Below are 23,115 nucleotides of genomic sequence, written 5' to 3' on the forward strand. Positions count from 1 at the left end.
AAATTTAAAGGGGTATGAATACTTTTTCAAAGCACTGTACTTGACTGCTGATGGCTCAGGCCTTTGCCTGTTTAGTGATCTCAGAACTGAAGAAGACACTTTCCCAATGAATGCAAAGTGTTCTCTGATTGGACAAGGGTGAAAAGCTTACGGCAATCACTGTAGTAGTGGTACCTTTCAAAGTGATTTCCAGCTTCCAGGACACATGGATATATAGAGGGACCAGTGTGACTAAGTAAAACTTGGCATACCTGGAATTCAGCTTTAAAGACTATTCTTTTTAGTAGCTTAATACAAGTAGAAAGTAAATCTTATAATATAATGTATGTAGTATTGTTTTGCTGTTTAATTAACAGTGTTTTTAAACGCTTCGCTGGTTAACTAAAGAGTAATTCTGTCTCTTTAAAACAAAATGAAGCTGCTTGGAGGTATGAAGTGTGGGCACCAAGAAGTGTGTACACATACCTCTGGCAGTCTTCCCAGGACCCTCAATGCCTGAATGGCCAGCTGTTATCTGGCAACATTCCCACATTTCCTGGTAATGTCAGGGCTTGCCATCCTCCACCTGCTTCCCATTCCTATTGGCCATTGGGTCAGCCTGGCCATATGCTGAGCACATTTCAGTTTATGGGTGGCCCTGTTGGCACCCTACTGTTCAAGATCCTTTAGTTGCAAAATCTAAGGAGCCTGGTGGAAAATTGTCAGCCGAACAGCTGCTCTCTCCTATTGGATGCAGCCACTGATTGGGTATTCTGACAACCTCTAGCACTGGCTGTCAGAATGCAATAGGTGGTACTGCAGATGGATCTATCTGGGCTGTAAAGTGTGGCTGGAGGAACCTGTTAGAATTTTTTTTTTTTTTCGTTTAGCCTGCAGGCTGAGAGAAAGCTATCTGGGTATAACTGAATTTAGCAATGGGCCAGTTGGACTGTTTGTGAGCATGAGGGATTTTTTTGTGGACTTTGTCTCCTAGCAGCTTTCTTTTTTTTTTTTTTTTTTTAAGATGATATTTTTTTTAAATTGTTAATTGTTCATAAATGTTTTTTTAACAGGAGCTTCTTTAAAGCCTTCTCACTAGCTGGAGAAACTCAGGAAAGGGAAAGAGTTTTAATTCACTTCTCTAACCGATATTTTCAGTGCAACCCAAACAGCATGTGTTCTCCAGGTACAGTATATCTATGTTTGTGTTCATCATTTATCATATGTATTTCCATCTGTGGGCTTTTAATTGTGTTTAAAAATATAATCAAATGGCTTTACCTTAGGATCTTTAACACATACACTGAAATGACCCAAGGTTCTCTGATGCATTTGGTGTAGGTGTTTAGTGGATCTGTTTCAGTCAACAGATTCAGGCCGATTGATGATGGTAATACAAAAATCAATACGTAGTAACCATTCAGATTTTACCTTTAAGCAGCATAGAGCAGTCAGAACAATGAAAGTTTTGGTTTGTTTGGGTTATGGCATTATTCAAATGATTGTCTTATTAAAGAAAATTAGTAGTATTTTACATTTTTTAGATATACTAGCAAAAGCGTCTCCAGTTTATAAAGGGCATAGTTAAAGTGGAACTTCACCCAAAAGGTGATGTGGCAACCTTTTTTTGGGGATGGGGGGTTTCGTACCTGCTCCCACTTCACTTCCACTTGGATCGCCTAGTTCTCCTCCCCTCACCCACAGTCTTCAGGGACAGGTCACAGAAGACTGCAGAACCATTCACAATGCTCGCGCATGCAGAATGGGCATCCAGCTGTGAAGCGGAAAGCTGTCACAGCTGGGTGCCCACAGTTAACCACTTTAAGACCAGGCCTATTTTTGACACTTGGTGCTTACAAGCTAAAATCATTTTTTTTTTTGCTAGAAAACTACTTAGAACCCCAAAACATTATATATTTGTTTTTAGCAGAGACCCTAGAGAATAAAATGGAGATCGTTGCAATATTTTTTATCACACCGTATTCGCGCAGCGGTCTTCCAAACGCAATTTTTTGGGAAAAAAATAAGAAAACAGTAAAGTTAGCCCAATTTTTTCACATAATGTGAAAGATAATGTTATGCTGGGTAAATAGATACCCAACATGTCATGCTTCAAAATTGCGCACACTCGCGGAATGGCGACAAACTTTGGTGCTTAAAAATCCCATAGGCGACATTTTAAAAATTTCTACAGGTTACCAGCTTAGAGTTACAGAGGAGGTCTAGGGCTCAAATTATTGCTCTCGATCGAATGATCACGGCGATACCTCACATATGTGGTTTGAACACCATTTGCATATGTGGGCGAGACTTCCGTATGCGTTCGCTTCTGCTCGCAAGCTAACGGGGGCAGAACGCTTACATTTTTTTTTGCCCTATTTATTTTATTTATTATTTTTTATTTTTACGACGTTTAAAAAAAAAAAAATTGGATCATTTTTATTCCTATTACAAGGAATGGAAACATCCCTTTAACCACTTCAGCCCCGGAGGATTTTCCTGCTAAACGACCAGGGGGTATTTTGCGATTCGGCACTGCGTGACTTTAACGGACAATTGCGCAGTCGTGCAACGCTGTACCTAAACGAATTTGACGTCCTTTTTTTCCCACAAACAGAGCTTTCTTTTGGTGGTATTTGATCACCTGTGCGCTTTTTACTTTTGCGCTATAAACAAAAAAAGAGCATAAATTTTGCAAAAATAACAATATTTTTCACATTTTTTTATATGAAATTCCCCCCCAAAAAAATGTAAAAATCAAAATTTTTTAAAATTTTCGGCAATTTGTTTTATCCTACCTATGTTTGGTAAAAAAAAATCGCAAAAAGCGTATTTTTATTGATTTGCGCAAAAGTTATCGCGTTTACTAACAAAGGGAAAGATTTTTGTCATTTTTGTTGTTTTTTTTTTTTAACGCGTAATGGCGGCGATCTGCGATTTTTTTTTTGCGACATTGCGGCGGACAGATCGGACCCTTGACTGACATTTTTGACACTTTTGGGGGTACCAGTGACATTTCTACACTAATCAGTGCTATATATATGCACTGTTACTGTAAAAATACACTGGTAGTGAAGGGGTTAACTTTATTTGGGAGGGAGGGGCTGTGTGTGTCCCTAGGGGCGTGCTTTCTACTGTGATTGGCTGTGGCTTGAGGTGTAAGGACACTGATCAACGGATCTACATAGTAGATCCGTCTGATCAGTGTTTTTACACCGAGGAGAATTGCAGGTGGCTTGTTTACACAAGCCGCCTGACTTTCTCCCTCTCCCCCGATGATCGCCGAGTGACCGGCGGACATCGGGTCCGCCAGTCACACGCGCGGGGGGGCTCGTGACCACGCGGGAGCGCGCCTCCGCAGGCGCGCACTCGCTCCCCAGACCCTCCCAGGCTAGTGACGTTAATTAACGTCACTCTGCCTGGCAGGGGCTGACCGCCGCAGTAAATTTACTTGCGGCGGTCGGCAAGCGGTTAAATAGAAGTAGGCATGACAGGTCCTCTTTATTGTGAGATCTGGGGTCAAAAAGTCCTCAGACCTCACAACTACACTAAAAAAGGAAAAAAAAAAAACGTTGAAAAAAAATCGGCTCTTTAAACCGGTTGCTAGGCAACGCCGTTTGCCATCGCTCCGGTCCTCCAAGACCATAGAGTTGGATGAGGGCCATCTTGCCCTCACTCGACTTCCTGTCTCAGCAGATCAGGGACCGGATCGTTTTCCAAGCTGCCGCCGGGTCCGGTAAGTGGGGTAAACGGCGGGGACGTGGTGGGAGGGGGGGGGGTCACCTCTTCTGCCGCACCGTAAGGGTGATCCCGCGCCCAATCTGCCGCGGGGCCACCCTTATCTGAAAGCAGATTTTTTAAAAATACCGGGGTTATGGCAGCTATCTGCTGCCATAACCCCTGTATTTAGCGTCAAAGTACCGACGTATAATGCCGGTGGGCGGTCGGTAAGTGGTTAAGATGCCGAAGACAGTCCACGGGGGAGCACAACTTCTGGATCCTGGGACAGGTGAGCGTCTGTTTATTAAAAGACAGCAGCTACAGTTTTGTAGTCGCTGACTTTTAATCTTCAGTAAAATGACTGGAGCTCCTCTTTAAAGATATTACAAACATTGCTAAAAAGTTGTCCTAGTGAGCAGTATGTGGAGGAGAGGTGCACAGATGGTATGACAATTGGGCAGTATGTGTATATGGAAAAAGAACTGGAGTCTAATTTAACAGGCCCCCGAACACAGACCGTATGCATTCGGTACCACTCACCAACACCTGCACACCTGTCATTTTAGGACCTGTGACGTGTTTGTACAGCTGCTGTGTCCTCATGGAGTAACAGGTGGCTCCAGCTGCAAGAAAAAAACATTAATTCACACAGCCTGAATAGCTGTGTGATTGAGTCCTTAGGGCTTGTTCACATGTATGGTTGGGGGGCAGTAAAACTCCATAGTTGAGCTACGCTTTTACTGTTCTCCAACCGCTAATTTCTTTAGCTGTAGCAGGAATTCTACCCTCTTTCCAATGTGACCTATTTAAGTGAATGGCACTGCTCTGCCAGCGCCCCATAACCATATGCAATGCACACCGTTGCAGCGCGCTCTGTTTAGCTATCTCCCAATGACATGTATGACAAAATGGGAGTGGAACCTATTCAATATAGTATACAAGATAGGACAAGTAAATGAGATCCACTCGTTAATGTCATCAATAAGTATTAAAGCTTTACAAAAATTGTTGTTTGTATAGTTTTGTAATGAAAGATCTAGTATCCTACACAACAACAATAACTTTTCCATAACACAGATAATGGTCATTCTCAATTATATGCAGTTATAAGTCAGCACACCAGTTTACAGCATTAAACTCTCACTGTAAAATATCACATATGTCTTCTCTCTGCATATCCTTTCCTTTAAGATACATGTAGATGAGATATTGATATAACAATAAGTTAAAAATTTAAATGCTGTTGATTTTATATTTTTTCATGTATCGGAAAGTCTAAAATTGTTCAGAAAAATGGTTTACACACTAAACACTGTAACATAACATAAAGAACAGTACCAATAGATAGAATAGTCCCTGTATACTTTTTAGGTGCTTGTTTGTAAAATGGAACTAAAGGCACAAACACTTACCTGTGCTCCAGCGACGACATTTTCCCCCAGGTTTCTTTGGGGTGCCAGTCTTTAGCTACCTTGCTTGGCCAGCATTACCCGTGTTTGTGGTTTGTGTGGGAGTCATTCATCCTGGCACACTGGCACTATGCCAGAAATATAAATGGAGCTGCGCATGTGCACCTCTGTTTTACAATTTGGGGAGGATTGCAAACAGGCAGGTAAGTGGACCTGTGCAGTTCATTTTGTTCTGAATCTAAATTTTAAACACATTTTTTGTCATTTGTTAATTCGAATGTATCTGAATTTCCAAATTACAATAATGAAGAATTTGAACGAATCTGAAATAATGGAATTAAATACAGCCAAAATTGTATTCGGATTCTAAAACTAATTTTTGAAATCAAATTTGAAAACGAGTAGAATAAAATAGATCTTAATAATGGTATTAAATACAGCCAAAATTGTATTCAGATTCTAAAACTAATTTTTGAAATCAAATTTGAAAACAAGAATAGAATGAAATAGAATAGAAAAAAAAAAACAGAATAGAGAAATACAGAAATAGAAAAACAGAGTAAAACATACCAATAGAATAGAAAATATAGAATAGAAAAAAATAGAATTGAAAATAAAATAATTGAATAGGATAGAAAATAAAAGTAAAAAAGAATATAAATTAAAGGAACAGAATAGAATAGAAAGGAATAGAAAAAAAACAATAGAATAAAATAGAATATAAACATCTTCCGAAATTCGAATTTGGAATAGAATGAATTTTAATTGAATAGAATAGAAAAGCAATAGAATAGAATTCAATAGAAAATAATAAAAATGAATATAACCATCTTCCGAAAATCGAATTTCGAAAAGAATAAATTGGAACTTGAATAGAGTAGATTAGAATGAAATAGAAAAGATAATTACTAGAAAGAAAAATAAGAGAATAGAATAGAATATAACTCTCTTCTGAAATTTACATTTCAAATAGAATACATTTGAATAGAAAATAACCATCTTCCTAAATTCAAATTTTTAATAGAATAAATTTGAATAGAATCGATTAAAATAGAATAGAAAGCAAAGAATAGAGCAAATAACAGAAACAAATAGAATGGAAAATAGAAGACAAGAATAGAAAAAACAATAGAATAGAATAAAATAGAATGTAGCTGTCTTCCGAAATTCAAATTTCGAATAGAATAAATTTGAATAGAATAGAAAATAATAGACTAGAATAGAAAAAAAAAAACAATAGACTAGAAAAAAAATTAAATATAATAGATTAGAATAGAATACAGAATAATAGAATAAAATAGAAAATAATAGAAAAACAATGCAATAGCATTTAGTAGAATAGAATAAATTAGAATATAACCATCTTCCAAAATTCGAATAGAATCAATTCAAAATAGAATAGAATAGAAAAAAAACAATAGACTAGAATAGAATAAAATAGAATATAACTGTCCTCAAAAATTTGAATTGCTAATGGAATAAATTGGATTAGAATAAATGTGAAAAGAATAGAAAAAAAAAAACAAAAGACAAAAATAGAATAAAATAGAAATAATATAACTGTCTTTCAAAATTTGAATTTCGTATAGAATTTGAATAGATTAGAATAGAGAATAATAGAATAGAAAATAATAAAAACAATAGAATAGAACTGTCTTCTGAAATTCGAATTTCAAATACAATAAATTTGAAAAGAATAGAGAAGAAAATTTAATAGAATATAATAAAGTAGGAAGAGTATAACCATCTTTGGAAGTTTTGAATTTTGAATAGAATAAATTCAAATAGAATAGAAAATAATAGAAAAAAACAATAGACTAGAATAGAATTATAGAATAAAATAGAATGAATACAACTGTCTTCTGAAATTTGAATTTTGAATAGAATAAATTCAAATTCGATTCAAAAAGAATATAGACAAATAGAATAGAAAAAAACAATGAAATATAATTCAATAGCCTATAAGAATAGAGTAGATTAAATAAAATATAACTTTCTTCCAAAATTCAAATTTCGAATAGAATAAATGTGAGTTCAAATAGAAAATAATAAAAAATAAGAGAATAGAATAGAAAAAAAAACAATAGAATTGAATAAAATGGAATATAATTGTATTCCAAAATTCGATTTTCAAATAGAATTAACTCTAATTGGTATAGATTTGAATAGAATAGAAAAAAAAATAGAATAGAATAAAATATAACTGTCTTCCGAAATTCAAATTTTGAATAGAATACATTTAATTGCTGATTTGAATATAATTTGAATGCCGATTCAAATTGAATTTGAAAATGAATAAACCAAATTAAAAATTATTCTTGAATTAATTTAACTAAACAACATGATTTAAATAACGAAGCAAAACAAAAACGATTTATTTCGCTCTGTAGATGTCTGTTGCACGTCTCTTCTGCAGAAAAGAGCCTGCCTGTTCACATTTGTTTTTAGTTTCTGAGTTCAGTTCTGCTTTAAGCTTTTTTAAAAAAAAAAAAAAAAAAAAAAAACCTTTATTGTATTCTAAGACAGATTAGGCCTGTAAAATAAGAAAATGTTCTGTTTTAAAGGAAAGATCCTAGCATTGTGGTCAGGTGTTCCAAAGCTAACCGTTAGGTTCAAACCTGCATTGTAAAATGACATTAGAAAATTGAAAGCTTGCAGCTGGTTGCTATGGTGTCTGTAAAGGCAGTGTTTATCAGAGACATGATAAATAATGCCATGGTTGCTTTTATTAATGACCTTGCCAGTTGTTACATTAGTGCAGAACAATGAAAGAATACAGATGGAGGATATTATAGGTATTTCCATCTTAGAAAAACATTGTAAAATAGTAGCACGTTCTTATGTATGTATTAATCTGTGTTTTAGATGGAGTGCATTGTCTTACCTGCGCAATTATGCTTCTCAACACTGACCTACATGGACATGTAAGTATTTATGTTATGAAAACCTTCTGTGTTAATACAACTCTTCAATTAAAGAGGAATGTCCACCTTTTTCACATTTTTTTTTGCTGGGTTCAGCTCAATTAACATAGTTACAAGCCCAGCAAATTCAGCACTGTTGTTTTATAATCCACCCGCTACATAGCGGCATGCCTGCTTCCCCACCACCATCTTCCTTCCTTTCGTCAAGCTGCCTCCTGGTGATACAACACCAGATCCTTCCTCCAGTGCTGGGTGAAAGTGGATACCTCCTGGGGATTTGTGACATGGATATCTGAGAACGTTGCAGGAACGTGATTATAGGTCATTGTCGCCAATGTCAGAATTCAGGTGGATTGGGGGGTGCAGGGAAATCAAATAAAGAAAAAAAGGTAAATAAAAAAATAAGCTTAATTTAAGACTTCCTAGAATGCAATATACACTGCTAGCACATGTTTCCTGAAGACTAGGATAATACAAACATAAATGTAAACAAAATCCTTGGAAAAACACAGCAGACGTGAGGAAATTATCATGCATCTGTGAGGACAACCGTTAACAAAAGATTGGGGCTTGTATGCTTGTTTACAACTTTTTTTTTTTTTTTTTTAACTGTATTTTTTTTTACTATAAGAATACATTTATGCCAGCCTTTTCTTATACCATAATATTTTTCAGTCCTTGAGTAAAACATTTCTTTCACTTAAATTTTATTAGAGCCCATTCAGACTAGCGCGACTTGTCAGGTCCATTGAGTAGTACAGGACCCGTTCTAATAGGAGCGACACAAGTCGCTCCGACTTAGAAAAAGGGTCCTGTACTACTTTGGGACGACCTGGGAGTCATTATGTGAAGTCTCTGCAAGTCGTGCCGAAGTCGCGGTGCACAGCGGTGCACGCGACTTCACAGGTCGCCCCCCAAAGTCGGATCACCTCAGTGTGAACCGGCTCTTAGAAACAAAAAGAAAAATGGAAAGTTACATAGCACAAAGATACTATGCAATAACATAAACAACAGAGAACTAAGACCCGGTTCACACTACTCTGATTTGGGATGCGACTTGTGCGACCTCAAGTCGCTTGTCATTGCAAATTCAATGAAATTGAATGAGAGCCATCTTAATATGCACTACTGAAGTCGCTCCAACTTCAGAAAAGGTTCCTGTACTACTTCAAGGCGACCTCTATCCGACTTGTGCACATAGACTTCAATGGGAGTCGCCTCTAAGTCGGATCCTTATCTATTTTCAAGCAACTGTGATCAGACTTTCCAGGAAGAAGAAAAAGATTACCCAGGCATTCCCCACAGACAAAGTTGCCTATCATTTAGGTCTCTTCAAAGTCTCTTCAAAGTCGCGCTAAAAAGTTGCTCCTTCATGGGGCGACTTTCTGGTCGCGGTAGTGTGAACCGGCTCTATTTCAAAAGGAGGTTATCGCCGCAAATTAATCATTAAGCAGTTGTGCAGAAAAGAAGGATGACTGATCAAAGCAGCATGGGGTGTTAGGCGATCAGTTAGCAGAGCAATGCCTGAAATTGCGATGTACTCCTATTCCAAAAAGGCCCTTGAACTGGGGACCATGAAACATGAAAAGCAATGCAGTCATCAATAGACCAAAAAATAGATACTGCTCTTACATGTGGACAAAAAGACAATTCCAAGGCAGAGTGTGTCAAAAGAGACAGATAAAGAAGTAGGAGAATAGCAAAAAGAACAAAAAAAAAAGGGGGGGGGCGATCTCTGTCCTGGGGGTACGCTACCGGTATATTAAGATGCCACATTCGATTTCAGTTCAAGAAAACACGAAGGCAGTTGTGTAGATGGGAAATAATCTAGCCAGGGCTGCCAAGTGCACAGGAATTTATCATGCGTGTCAGTATTGCCGTCCGTGTTTTGTTCACCAGGGTACAATTCACCTGACTTTTCACTTAGTCAAAGCTGAGAATCTGCGTCTTTCCACTCTTTTGCAATTGTCTGTTGAGTAACTGAAAATATGTGAGTCAGAAGAGTGTGTTCTCACTTGGTAGTGCCTTCTATCGGTTGGTGCAGGAGCGCCACCCTGGGATTGCAAATGTATATGTAAAACCAAATGGAACATCTTATAGACCTTTATCCACGTTTGACTTTAGGGCATGTCCACCATATATGTTTCTTGTCACCTAGGTCTGAGCATCCCCTAAAGCATGTAGAAGAACAGGTGGGTTGGCATTTGGCATTCTAGCTAGGGTAAAAAACCAGCGGGACGGAACTTTGAAGGAGCTTTCCAGAGTTGTTACATTGCTAGAGAAAACAGGGCAAATAATAAAAAGGAAAATAGATCACAGGTCTGAAACCTACACGATTTCATGTTTGCACAACGCTGGGTAGCATTAGTGACAGGCATTGGTTCCTAGGGACACCACATACTATTGCGGGGTATCCTAGTCCAATGAGAGAGGGGAGACATGGGTCACCGCAGTCAGAGTCTCCAAGAAAAACAATAGCTGATTGTCATGGACATCCGCTGGAGGAGGTTGACAAAAGACCGATCTGATCAGAAGCAACACCGCAATTTCAAGCAAGGCTCTGTAAGTAAGAAAGGACATGACAACACACATAACACAATGCAAAATGAAAACCGTAAATAAAGTGCTACATTTCTCAAGGGTATCCTAGTGCTAACTCCAAAATTTTGGTGTCTAACCTGCCAGAAACCATCAAAAGAATGTATATTCTGGAAATAAGGGGCGGAAGGGAAGAAATAAAGTATGAGAGTAGAGGTAAGGGCCTGCAAGTGCAAAGGGGAAGGAAAGGGGTGAAGGGTAAGGGGGTGAGGAGGGGGAAGATAAGGGAAAGGAAAGGGCTAGGGTCAGCAGCAAGAGGGGAGAAAAACAGTCAGACAGAGCTAAGATAGCTAAACTTATGAGAATTTTTGTAACTTTAGCATCTTCTCCATTTTCGATATATACGATCTGTAGTCCGATTTGTGGATCGTGTGTACAGGCCATAAACTGGGAAAGAGAATTGGGTTTGAGTAAACCATTTCATCAGTATGCTAAATAGGGCTATATTATTTTCATAATCGATTAGTTAGCCGATTGTTATGACTAATCGAATAATAACCTTAAAAAAAGTGTGGTGTATAATTTAGGTAATATGTAAAGTTTTAAAAAAAGGGCAATTTATTCTTAAATATCTATATGCAGTGATACATATAAATAACCAACTATATGGTTGGGGAGCAAAATCTCTAATCCACCCTGAGAATAACAGACAGAAGAGATATATACAGTGTATATGCTATTAGAGGTTCAATCTGATTATTATCATAATACTCAGAGATCATATTGTTTATTTAAAGAAAAAAAAAAAAGACAAAGTTTTTTATCAATTTTTTTTTTTTACAGAACTTTTACAGAACTGTAATATAGTATGTATGACAGAATCCCTTGTCATATGCAGGTGACTTGATAAAAGCTACCTGCGCCTGTTGTTACTTATACTGGCCTTAAAAATTTTCATTTTAAGAACGTTAGTTCGATTTTCTAATCATTAGTGGGGTCAAATCGACGTTTGTTTCCAACCACGGTAATGGGTAAATTCAAAGGAGCAGAATAGAAAACTTCTTGGTCAAAGGAGTTTTAAGACAATGTATGTGGTTTTCGTTCAGAAATTACATTCATTTTAAAACCAAATGTTAAAAGCAAGTGAAATTTTCAAACAATATTCTTTCATTCAGTGAATGTACAAAGATTTTTCATATGAATATTCTGGTCTGGAAATCGATATGACCAGCATGAGGCTCGGTTCACATCTATGCAGTTTGCTTTTGATCTGTTTCTGCAGTTCTTTTTGCTGTGCGTTTTTTTTACATGTGATTTTGCTGCGATTTGCATTTTTGTATGGGCAGTGTACTAAGCTGTATGTGTGATGCACTGTATTTGCTGATATGTTAACAAATCATGAATTCTGTATGCAGGCCAACTATTCGACTATGAAAATAGTTGACAACTATTTTCATAATCGATTGTCGATTAATCGATTAGTTGTTCTGGCCCTAATGCTAAACAACCAGATTAATCATTATCCAGTTTTTTAGATACTCTACAGTTTCTTCTTTCATTGTGAACCACAGATCCTCCTTGCTTTGGTTAGGTTTTAGGATAGCAATAAGCTTATTCCAAATGTATTCTACTAGAATATACTTTGACCTTCTACCACGTTATTGTCCCTCCACACCTTATGCTGCCAATATTGATCTTCTTTTCTTAAACTGAAGAAAAGAATAATTTATGCGAGAGCCTAATTATTATTTTTTTTTTAATGCTTTGTAATCCACCTGTGTTCAAGAATCATCTGTTGAGCTTGGACTGCAAACTAGAGTAGGCTGATTTTTGTAATAACTGGGTGATATGCTACTGGCCCAAAAAGTGACCCTCCAGTACTCCTCTTGTCATGTGCCCAACCTTCCCATGGACCTGCCCCCTCTTTTTATTTTCACTGGATGCCCTAATTTCCATAGTATACTTGGAATCTGGTTTAGCGCCAAAGCGCCTATCCTGCAGAAATGTATAGAGTTTTATGCATATTTTCTTTAATTTGTTTAGGGCTAAAAAAAATAAAAAATTAATTTATAGTCTGGTGAAATAGAAATCTTGCACAGGATAACTGCATATTTATGCCCTCAACCAGCAGTGTGAGCTTATTTTCACAAGCTTTGCAGCCTTCCCTGTGTTCTCTCCTTAGCTAACCCAAAGTGCTATGACGATCCTTTGTCATGTATAAAATGATTGTGAAACAGAGTTTTTCTTTGTATGTGTGTGTGTATGTATGTGTGTATATATACAGTGCCTTGCGAAAGTATTCAGCCCCCTTGAACTTTGCAACCTTTTGCCACATTTCAGGCTTCAAACATAAAGATATAAAACTGTAATTTTTTGTTTATCCAAATATCCAATTATTTATTGGATATTTCAAACTTTTTTAACAAATAAAAAACTGAAAAATTGGGCGTGCAACATTATTCAGCCCCCAAGTTAATACTTTGTAGCGCCACCTTTTGCTGCGATTACAGCTGTAAGTCGTTTGGGGTATGTCTCTATCAGTTTTGCACATCGAGAGGCTGATTTTTTTCCCATTCCTCCATGCAAAACAGCTCGAGCTCAGTGAGGTTGGATGGAGAGCGTTTGTGAACAGCAGTTTTCAGTTCTTTCCACAGATTCTCGATTGGATTCAGGTCTGGACTTTGACTTGGCCATTCTAACACCTGGATATGTTTATTTGTGAACCATTCCATTGTAGATTTTGCTTTATGTTTTGGATCATTGTCTTGTTGGAAGACAAATCTCCGTCCCAGTCTCAGGTCTTTTGCAGACTCCCATCAGGTTTTCTTCCAGAATGGTCCTGTATTTGGCTCCATCCACCTTCCCATCAAATTTAACCATCTTCCTTGTCCCTGCTGAAGAAAAGCAGGCCCAAACCATGATGCTGCCACCACCATGTTTGTCAGTGGGGATGGTGTGTTCAGGGTGATGAGCTGTGTTGCTTTTACGCCAAATATAACGTTTTGCATTGTTGCCAAAAAGTTCGATTTTGGTTTCATCTGACCAGAGCACCTTCTTCCACATGTTTGGTGTGTCTCCCATGTGGCTTGTGGCAAACTTTAAACAACACTTTTTATGGATATCTTTAAGAAATGGCTTTCTTCTTTCCACTCTTCCATAAAGGCCAGAATTGTGCAGTATACGACTGATTGTTGTCCTATGGACAGAGTCTCCCACCTCAGCTGTAGATCTCTGCAGTTCATCCAGAGTGATCATGGGCCTCTTGGCTGCATCTCTGATCAGTCTTCTCCTTGTATAAGCTGAAAGTTTAGAGGGACGGCCAGGTCTTCGTAGATTTGCAGTGGTCTGATACGCCTTCCATTTCAATATTATCGCTTGCACAGTGCTCCTTGGGATGTTTAACCACTTTACCACCGGAGGATTTTGCTGTCTTACGTCCAGGCCACTTTTTGCGATTCGGCGCTGTGCAACTTTAACTGACAATTGCGCGGTCATGCGACGCCGTACCCAAGCGAAATTTACGTCCTTTTTTTCCCACAAACAGAGCTTTCTTTTGGTGGTATTTGATAACCTGTGCGATTTTTACTTTTTGCGCTATAAACAAAAAAAGAGCGTTTATTTTGAAAAAATAACAATATTTTTAACATTTTTTTATATGAAATTCCCCCCAAAAAAGATGTAAAAAACAATTTTTTTTTTACATTTTTGGCCAATTTGTTTTCTGCTACCCATGTTTGGTAAAAAAAATCACAATAAGCGTATTTTGATTGGTTTGCGCAAAAGTTATTGCGTTTACTAACAAAGGGAAAGATTTCTGTAATTTTTGGTGTTTTTTTTAACGCGTAATGGCGGCGATCTGCAATTTTTTTTTGCGGTACTGCGACATTGCGGCGGACAGATCGGACCCTTGACTGACATTTTTGACACTTTTGGGGGTACCAGTGACATTACTGCAGTAATCAGTGCTATATATATGCACTGTTACTGTAAAAATGACACTGGCAGTGAAGGGGTTAATTTTATTGGAGAGGGAGGGGTTAATGTATGCCTGGTGCTTACTGACGTGTGGAGGGGGAGGTGACTGAGTGAGCCAGGGACAGATCGGATGTCCAGCTATGCTGAACACTCCGATCTGTCACTCCCTGTCACTCCCTGTCACTTGGGAGATCCGCCCGCTTGTGTTTACACAGGCGGGCTGATCTCCACACTAGATCCCCGACGATCGGGGATGAGCGGCGGCGATCGCCGCTGCTCTTCCCCTGGCCCGACTCCCGCTGTGACCGAAAACAGCGGGAGCGAGCCTCCGGCGGCGCGCAAGAAGGGGGAGTGTCTGACGACGTAGTACTACGTCGTCAGACGATAACGAGCCACTCTGCCGCAGTAATATTACTGTGGGCGGAGGTAAAGTGGTTAAAGCTTGGGAAATCTTTTTGTATCCAAATCTGGCTTTAAACTTCTCCACAACAGTATCTCTGACCTGCCTGGTGTGTTCCTTGTTCTTCATGATGCTCTCTGCGCTTTGAACGGACCTCTGAGACTATGCAGGTGCATTTATACGGAGACTTGATTACACACAGGTGGATTCTATTTATCATCATTAGTCATTTAGGTCAACATTGGATCATTCAGAGATCCTCACTGAACTTCTGGAAAGAGTTTGCTGCACTGAAAGTAAAGGGGCTGAATAATTTTGCACGCCCAATTTTTCAGTTTTTTATTTGTTAACAAAGTTTGAAATATCCAATAAATTTCGTTCCACTTCATGATTGTGTCCCACTTGTTGATTCTTCACAAAAAATTAAAGGTTTTAAATCTTTATGTTTGAAGCCTGAAATGTGACAAAAGGTCGCAAAGTTCAAGGGGGCCGAATACTTTCGTAAAGGCACTGTATATATATATATATATATATATATATATATATATATATATATATATATATATATACACACACAGTATCTCACAAAAGTGAGTACACCCCTCACATTTTTGTAAACATTTTATTATATCCTTTCATGTGACAACACTGAAGAAATTACACTTTTCTACAATGTAAAGTAGTGAGTGTACAGCTTGTATAACAGTGTAAATTTGCTGTCTCCTCAAAATAACTCAACACACAGCCAATAATGTCTAAACCACTGGCAGCAAAAGTGAGTATACCCCTAAGTTAAAATGCCCAAATTGGGCCCAATAAGCCATTTTCCATCCTCTGTGTCATGTGACTCGTTAGTGTTACAAGATCTCAGGTGTGAATAGAGAGCAGGTGTGGTAAATTTGGTGTTATCACTCTCACTCTCTCATACTGGTCACTGGAAGTTCAACATGGCACCTCATGGCAAAGAAGACTCTGAGGATCTGAAAAAAAAGAATTGTTGCTCTACATAAAGATGGTCTAGGCTATAATAAGATTGTCAAGACCCTGAAACTCAGCTACAGCATGGTGGCCAAGACCATACAGCGGTTTAACAGGACAGGTTCCACTCAGAACAGGCCTTGCCATGGTCGACCAAAGAAGTTAAGTGCATGTGCTCAGTCATATCCACAGGTTGTCTTTGGGAAATAGATGTATGAGTGCTGCCAGCATTACTGCAGAGGTTAAAGGGTTGGGGGGGCCAGCCTGTCAGTGCTCAGACCATACGCCGCACACTGCATCAAATTGGTCCACATGGCTGCCGTCCCAGAAGGAAGCCTCTTCTAAAGATGGTGCACCAGAAAGCCTGCAAACAGTTTGCTGAACACAAGTACATGGATTACTGGAACTATGTCCTGTGGTCTGATGAGACCAAGATAAACGTATTTGGTTCAGATGGTGTCAAGCGTGTGTGGCGGCAACCAGGTAAGGAATACAAAGACAAGTGTGTCTTGCCTACAGTCAAGCATGGTGGTGGGAGTGTCATGGTCTGGGGCGGCATGAGTGCTGCTGGCCCTGGGGAGCTACAGATCAATGGGGGAACCATGAATGCCAACATGTACTGTGACATACTGAAACAGAGCATGATGCCTTCCCTTAGGAGACTCAGCCACAGTTTATTCCAACATGATAATGACCCCAAACACACCTCCAAGACCACCACTGCCTTGCTAAAGAAGCTAAGGGTAAAGGTGACAGACTGAGGAGACAGCAAATTTACACTGTTATACAAGCTGTACACTCACTACTTTACATTGTGTAGCAAAGTGTTATTTCTTCAGTGTTCACATGAAAAGATATAATAAAATATTTACAAAAATGTTAGGGGTCTACTCACTTTTGTGAGATACTGTATACATGAAATGATGTGGGCACTCACTGGACTTGGCATAAGAAGGCACGTCTTGGGAATGATGGACTGTGTTGCACAGAAATTTTGGCTGTCTATTGTTTTTTTTTTCCTCTTGAACCTCCTTGTCTCAAGTTCAATGAGCACCTTTGATATAGAATGCATTTATCACTGCATAAATATATATATATATATATATATATATATATATATACACACACACACACACATTGTAGCGTTTTCCTTTGTGTGAATATTAGAGCCACTATCCTGAGCCTAGTAAGTATAGTGCTGGGGCCGTGTGATTGTGATGGGATTAATTATAGTATGCATTGAAGAGTAGTGTTGCCTATTGGCGAAATAATTGTTCGTTGATGAGTAGATTATATGACCATGAGTTCTCAACTGAATGTAGTCAGCAACCTATTTTGTCAGCTTGACTTGGGAATATTATATCTGGCAGCTTGTGCTACTGTGTTGCAGCATTACTGCAGTCAATGCTTGATATAATAAGCTATATTAAAAAGATAACAAAAACTGACCTGGTATCCTAATTTTTTTTTCTTCATTCTTTTGGATGTCTTATTGGATGTCTTTGTTACTCATAATCTCTAGGTGGTAAGTTGATTACTTTTATATCTTATGTGTGTTTTCCATGCATAACACCGTGAATGCGCTAGTTCATTTCATTTCACAACACATGACCCTGGACCTTCTAGGAAACCTGTACTGAGAGAACAATACCAGTTGCCATTAGTGACCTCCCCTGTAAATGCTTGTTGTCTTGATGTGTTTGGCTTTAATATCTTTCTTGGCCAAAAAGCAAACATGCAGCCAATGAAATTAGAAGTCACGATCTACATGCTTGTACCAGTCCAAGACTCCAGCAATAGCAGCCCTACAGGTTTCCTTTCAAAGGACATTCCAGTTTTTGTAAACTTTCATGTGTGATGAAGCACAACAAATTTAACTCATAATGCTTATAAAATGATAGCCATATGTCTCCCTAGGTAATAGCTTTACTCTGCCACATTGGCTTGTTTCACACAGGCTTCAACTTGTATAAGAGCAGTGTGAACAGCAAGATTTGACAAAGTATGTGCAGAGCTTTCAGCAAACTTTGTTGAAGCTTTTAAAGTACTATTCAGCACCAGTTTGTAAATGTTAAGCACAGATCCTAATGGGAGTGTTGATTGCCACTTTAAACAAGCTGCTAGCAGGCTTCATCACTTCCTTAGGGTGTCCTTTCACACAGGCTTTGTGTCCAGCGGACTCCGTTTTACTCAGCGGGGATCGATCTGCCGATCCCCGCTGAGCAGGTGGGTGACAGCTCAGTCTCTGCTCTCTGTGCTGAGACGGACCTGTCAACTCTATAGGGGGTCGGATGAAAACGGACCGCCTGTCCGTTTTCATCTGATCCGATCCTCCAGACGGATGGAAAATAAGCTTGTTGGAAGCCTACTATCCGCTTTCTTAATCCACACTCCCATTAAGATCTGTGTTTAACATTTACTAACTGGAGCTAAATAGTACTTACAAAGCTTCAACAAAGCTTTCTGAAAGCTCTGCAAATGCTTTGTCAAAGCCTGTTGTTCATACTGCTCTTAGGGCCAGTTCACACCACATGTAGTCCAGTGTGTTTTTTTTCCTGCATCAAAAACAGATAGATAGTAAGTCATATGGTTTTCAATGGCATAGTTCACAACAGCGCAGTCAGTTCCAGTGCGTTCCAGTTCCAGAATAAAAGTAGGTCATGCTGCATTTTTTTCTACACTGGACGGTACTGGATTGCAGAAAAATGCACTGGAACACAGATGTCCTTATTTAAGGTTAAGAAAAAAAGAGGGGGGAAATGCACTGGAACGCATCAAAAACGCACTGGAAAGCACCAAAAATGTGCATGCAGAAAAGCATCCGGAACACATCTGGATCGTGTTTCTATGGTGTGAACTGGCCCTTATACACGCTGAAGCCCACGTCAAACAACCCATAGTGTGTGGGATTTCTTATCCATTTCATTAAATGGATTTTGAGGGAAAACTATATCTGCACCTGGAACTGATTAACATTTCATCCATCTGACATTCCATCATCTGTGGCTGTTTTTCAACGTGCATCTTGCACAATGTACAATCTATAATCATTTGCTATAGTAAATGATCATTATGTTTGGAAAATTAACTGAAATTTCAGATTAGGCTTTTAATGGTAACATCCTCATTTGTTGCTTACAGTGAAAGCACCACACTTCCTCTTTAAATTGTAACTTTAATATCAATACATTATCTGTAAATCAACACATAGCTCTCGGCTGTCCTATTTGTTGGGCCTTTCTTATTCTGTCAAAATGTTTCTATCCCCAACACCTTAACTTTTGTTTTTTGTTTATCCCAGATTGTCACCTAAGCTGGCCATAGATGGGTTGTTTTTTGCTCAGATTCCACCCCCCCCCCCCATCCACACAAGCCAGATGGATGGAGAAATCCTTCCCCCAACCCCCTCCGCTGACGGGACTCCCAGCTGTAGTAATAAACTGATCGGCAACTGCAGCCAAACATTTTCCAACATACCCGTTTGACAGAAGTCAATCTAACGATCAAATTCTGTCAAACTGGGACACCCAAACATGTCTGGTTCTTGTTGAACTGGCCGAATTTCAGTCCATCTATGGACAGCTTAGTGTGACATTGCACTGGGGAAGCCATTCTCAAACCTATGTGGCCCATGGACCACTTTAAACCATCAGCAAAATGGCACTTACAGTGCATTCTTATGATTGGTGTCCACTGTGCGCTTTGCCTCTGTACTAGCCAGCACCTGCAGTTATATCTACAATGGCACTGAGGATGCTGACAATGAACCAAAGTGTTTAGTGGTACATTGCAAAGAGGGATCAAATATAGTTTTATGTTCCCTAAGTGTACTGTGCATAAAATGCAGTGATAGTTCTGAGGTTTAGTAATTACAGATTAAAAAAATGGGTATATTATAGGGCAAGCTTTTCCATACTTATTTCTAGTGCCTCAGATAGATTTTTTTTTTTTTAACTTCTATGTAGTGTACTTGTATGGAAACATAGCAAAGTGTAAATTCTGTAGTATGATAATTACAATTGGGATCGTTTTGGCAAACCCTGGTTTGTAGAATTGATTGTTCAGTGGTTTTCTTTAATTTTAGAACTATAGAAAGCATTCTTGGCAATTGAAGTAACACAATGCAAAGTATATTGTTAGAGTGTTGCCATTATTTTATCATGATCCTTTCTGTCATCTTTTATATGAAGGTGCTATCTATATACCGTGAAATAGCAATATACATCAAGAGATGGACTGGTGCTTGTGTGGTGTAAGGATCTCTGTTTGCTTATACTGCAAAGATTTTTTTCAAGCTCCTTTGTAGACCCTTCCCTTGTCCTGCTCTGTGACACCTTCATTCCAGTGAATTCTTTCTCGAAAATCTTCTTAACAGGATTTATTTAATACCAAATACTGCACTTACATCAACATTTAAAATATTGCACAATGAAAACTTTTCTCATCTGGCAAACAAAGCATCATCACACAGGAACATAATGATGTCAGTACGAAACTCCAGGCGGAGTTTTGTGCTGACGTCATCATGTTCCCATGTTCCCGGAAGTGCATGTGGATCACTGTGTTTGCAAGCTAAGAAAGGTTTTTATTGCTCAGTTTTTTTAAATGTTGATGTAGGTGCAATTTTTAGTACTAATAAATCCTGTTAAGAAGATTGTACATTATGTAGACTGTCTGCTTCTGTATTTCTTTATGAACGCTATTGAAATGGTGATGGGTGGAGGATCTTTATAAGGATTTCTTTTACCTTGGAAGAGTGCCCAGCAGATATGTGGTTATCTTGATTCCATCTTTTACTCATGGGCTCTTTGTGACCTCTCTTTAGCTAGAGAGTCCTTCATAGCTGGTAAGCTTGCATTTTTACCAATAAGTTGGTGGTTTGATTCCCAAATGCATTGATGGTGGACATCTGTCCCGGCATTATGATTTTTGATATGAACGCGTAATAGAGAACTCTTCTCATCACGTTTACTTTCATATACATTTTTTTTTTTGTATTTTATATATTCTATGTACAAATTATTAATATTGTATACTTATTTGGAATCATTTTAATATTTTTTAGCGCTGCTCAATGTATGGAATTTTAATTTTTTATACTATTTCAGAAAATCAAAGCTGACTGTGGATAAAAAGGACAAAACATTTACGATAACATTACAAGATGACTTGTGTAGCATTTACTGTATGTAATTATTTTTTTAAAAGTGGATTTTTAAAAACATTTGTATTCAATTCTTAGTCTTTGTGGTCTAGCAAGACACATACATGTTAATGTTTTCCTGTGTATTTATATCTATGACATCAATGCATTTGAAGCAGTGAGGTGTTCAGTGTGTTTTCTTAAAGACAATAGCCTTGGTAACTGTATCCAGTTGAATTTCTGTGGTAACCACATACTGTATGTATACGAAAGTGCCCACTGTGCCTGCAATCAAGAATGCATGGATATAAATCAGGATGTTCCCCTGGTGCATTGTGTGCGCCCTGCTATATAGATTATTATTACTAAGTCATTATAGAAATGAAATGAGTTAGCAGTGCTGTAATTGCTGTGTATTTGTATACACTAGGGGGGATCAAACCAGCTAACACCAATGAGTATTCAAATCAAGTCATGCTAAATTATTACATGTAGATGCTTGCAACCCTTTGGGGGTCTGTGCCATTTTTAGTTGTTCGTGATTTTTTTTGGAGGGGGGGGGGGCTCTCCCAGGCTGCTTTGAATACTCTCCCATCCATTCCATTTGGATGAGGACCACCACGAGTATCTAGAGGCATCTGTTATGGCACATGCTTGATTGATCTCTGTTCCATAGCATCCGGTAAGAGGCTCATTTGTGATGGAGGGCACAAGATTGTTTGGAGAGTTTCCTTACACAATCATTCACGCTGCTGTGGGCGAACCCAGATACCTGTACGTTCCATTAATATTTGGTGGATGGACTTTTATTTAATTATTTTAGTGGACTTTTGATTGGTCACATATGTTTGATTTTTAAGCACTTATCAAATCATTCAGTTGGCAGTGCACTTTTTATTTAATCTATTTTGAACCTTTGGATTGTTCACATTCGTTTGTTTTTTAAATTAAAAAAACAACTTTTGGGGCAAAGGAAGATAACTGGTATCACAAAATATATGTGTATATGAGCTCAAATATGTAGTAATATCTGCAGTGTAGTTGTACGCAAAATATAAATACATTTTATGAATACAGAAAGACACTGTGGTCAGTATGTCAATACTCAATATACTACATCCTAGTCCATTTGTAATCAACTTAATTCAATTGTTCAATCCCGTGGTAAAGTGCTAGTGCTCTATGAACAATTTTCCAGTGCTTGACTCCAACCGTTCTCAAGGTGCCCCACATAGATGTACAGTCACCACTCAGAAGGTGGTATATGGGGGAGGACACATAGCGTAAAACCATTGATATAAAATGTATTTTCCAAAAAACTTTAAAAAGGTTTACACTCACATTTCATTGTGCCCATTTACTTGGCACAGTTGTGTCTGCTTTGAATGCTCTCCCATCCATTCTATTTGGATGAGGACCACCAAGGGGTATCTAGAGGCACCTGGTATGGCACATGCTTGATTGATCTCTGTTATTGGAGATCCATAGCATCTGGTAAGAGGCTCATTTGTGGTGGAGGGCACAAGATTGTTTGGAGTGTTTCATTACACCATCATTCACACTGCTGTGGGCGAACCCAGGAACCTGCACATTTAATTATTATTTGGTTTCTTTCTTTCTTTTTTTTGACTGTTTCCACTTGTAATTTGTATTGGACTTTTGATTGGTCACATATATTGGATTTTTAGCATTTCTCAGTTCATTCAGTTGGCAGTGCAGTTTATATGTAATAAATATATATGCAGGGCTGGCCCAAGACATTTGTGCTGCCTGGGTCCAAAAGTGAAATGCTGCCCCCCCCCCCCCAAAAAAAAAAATCCACACCCACCAAAAGGCCCCTACATACATTATTTTATATTGTGATAATTAAAAACTAAAATTAAATTTATCAGGAAGTCAGATTTACATGCAACAGCACCTTGTCTATATGCAAAATTATATGACATACCATTACGTTAAATTCCAAACCACAAACTCCATATCACAGACTCAGACTCCCCTCATCACAGACCATCACATTACAGATCCCCCCCCCCCATCACAGACTCC

General features: G+C 38.3%; 1 protein-coding gene across 5 annotated transcripts in view; it reads left to right on the plus strand.

Annotated features, from left to right (window-relative positions):
* The window catches only part of PSD3 (pleckstrin and Sec7 domain containing 3), a gene marked incomplete at its 5' end in the record, with an annotated part of 867,292 nt that overhangs the window by 413,866 nt on the left and 430,311 nt on the right, over positions 1–23,115 (plus strand). For 4 of the 5 annotated variants that reach the window (XM_082247749.1, XM_082247750.1, XM_082247751.1 and 1 more), the window contains 2 exons: positions 1,053–1,165; positions 7,974–8,034. In XM_082247749.1, coding sequence (XP_082103875.1) covers positions 1,053–1,165; positions 7,974–8,034 — 174 coding nt within the window. The remainder of the gene's footprint in view (positions 1–1,052; positions 1,166–7,973; positions 8,035–23,115) is intronic. The other variant, XM_082247748.1, reaches the window with a different exon arrangement.

This window comes from Pelophylax lessonae (genome assembly GCF_965119305.1).
Source record: "Pelophylax lessonae genome assembly, chromosome: 1".
Lineage (NCBI taxonomy): Eukaryota > Metazoa > Chordata > Amphibia > Anura > Ranidae > Pelophylax > Pelophylax lessonae.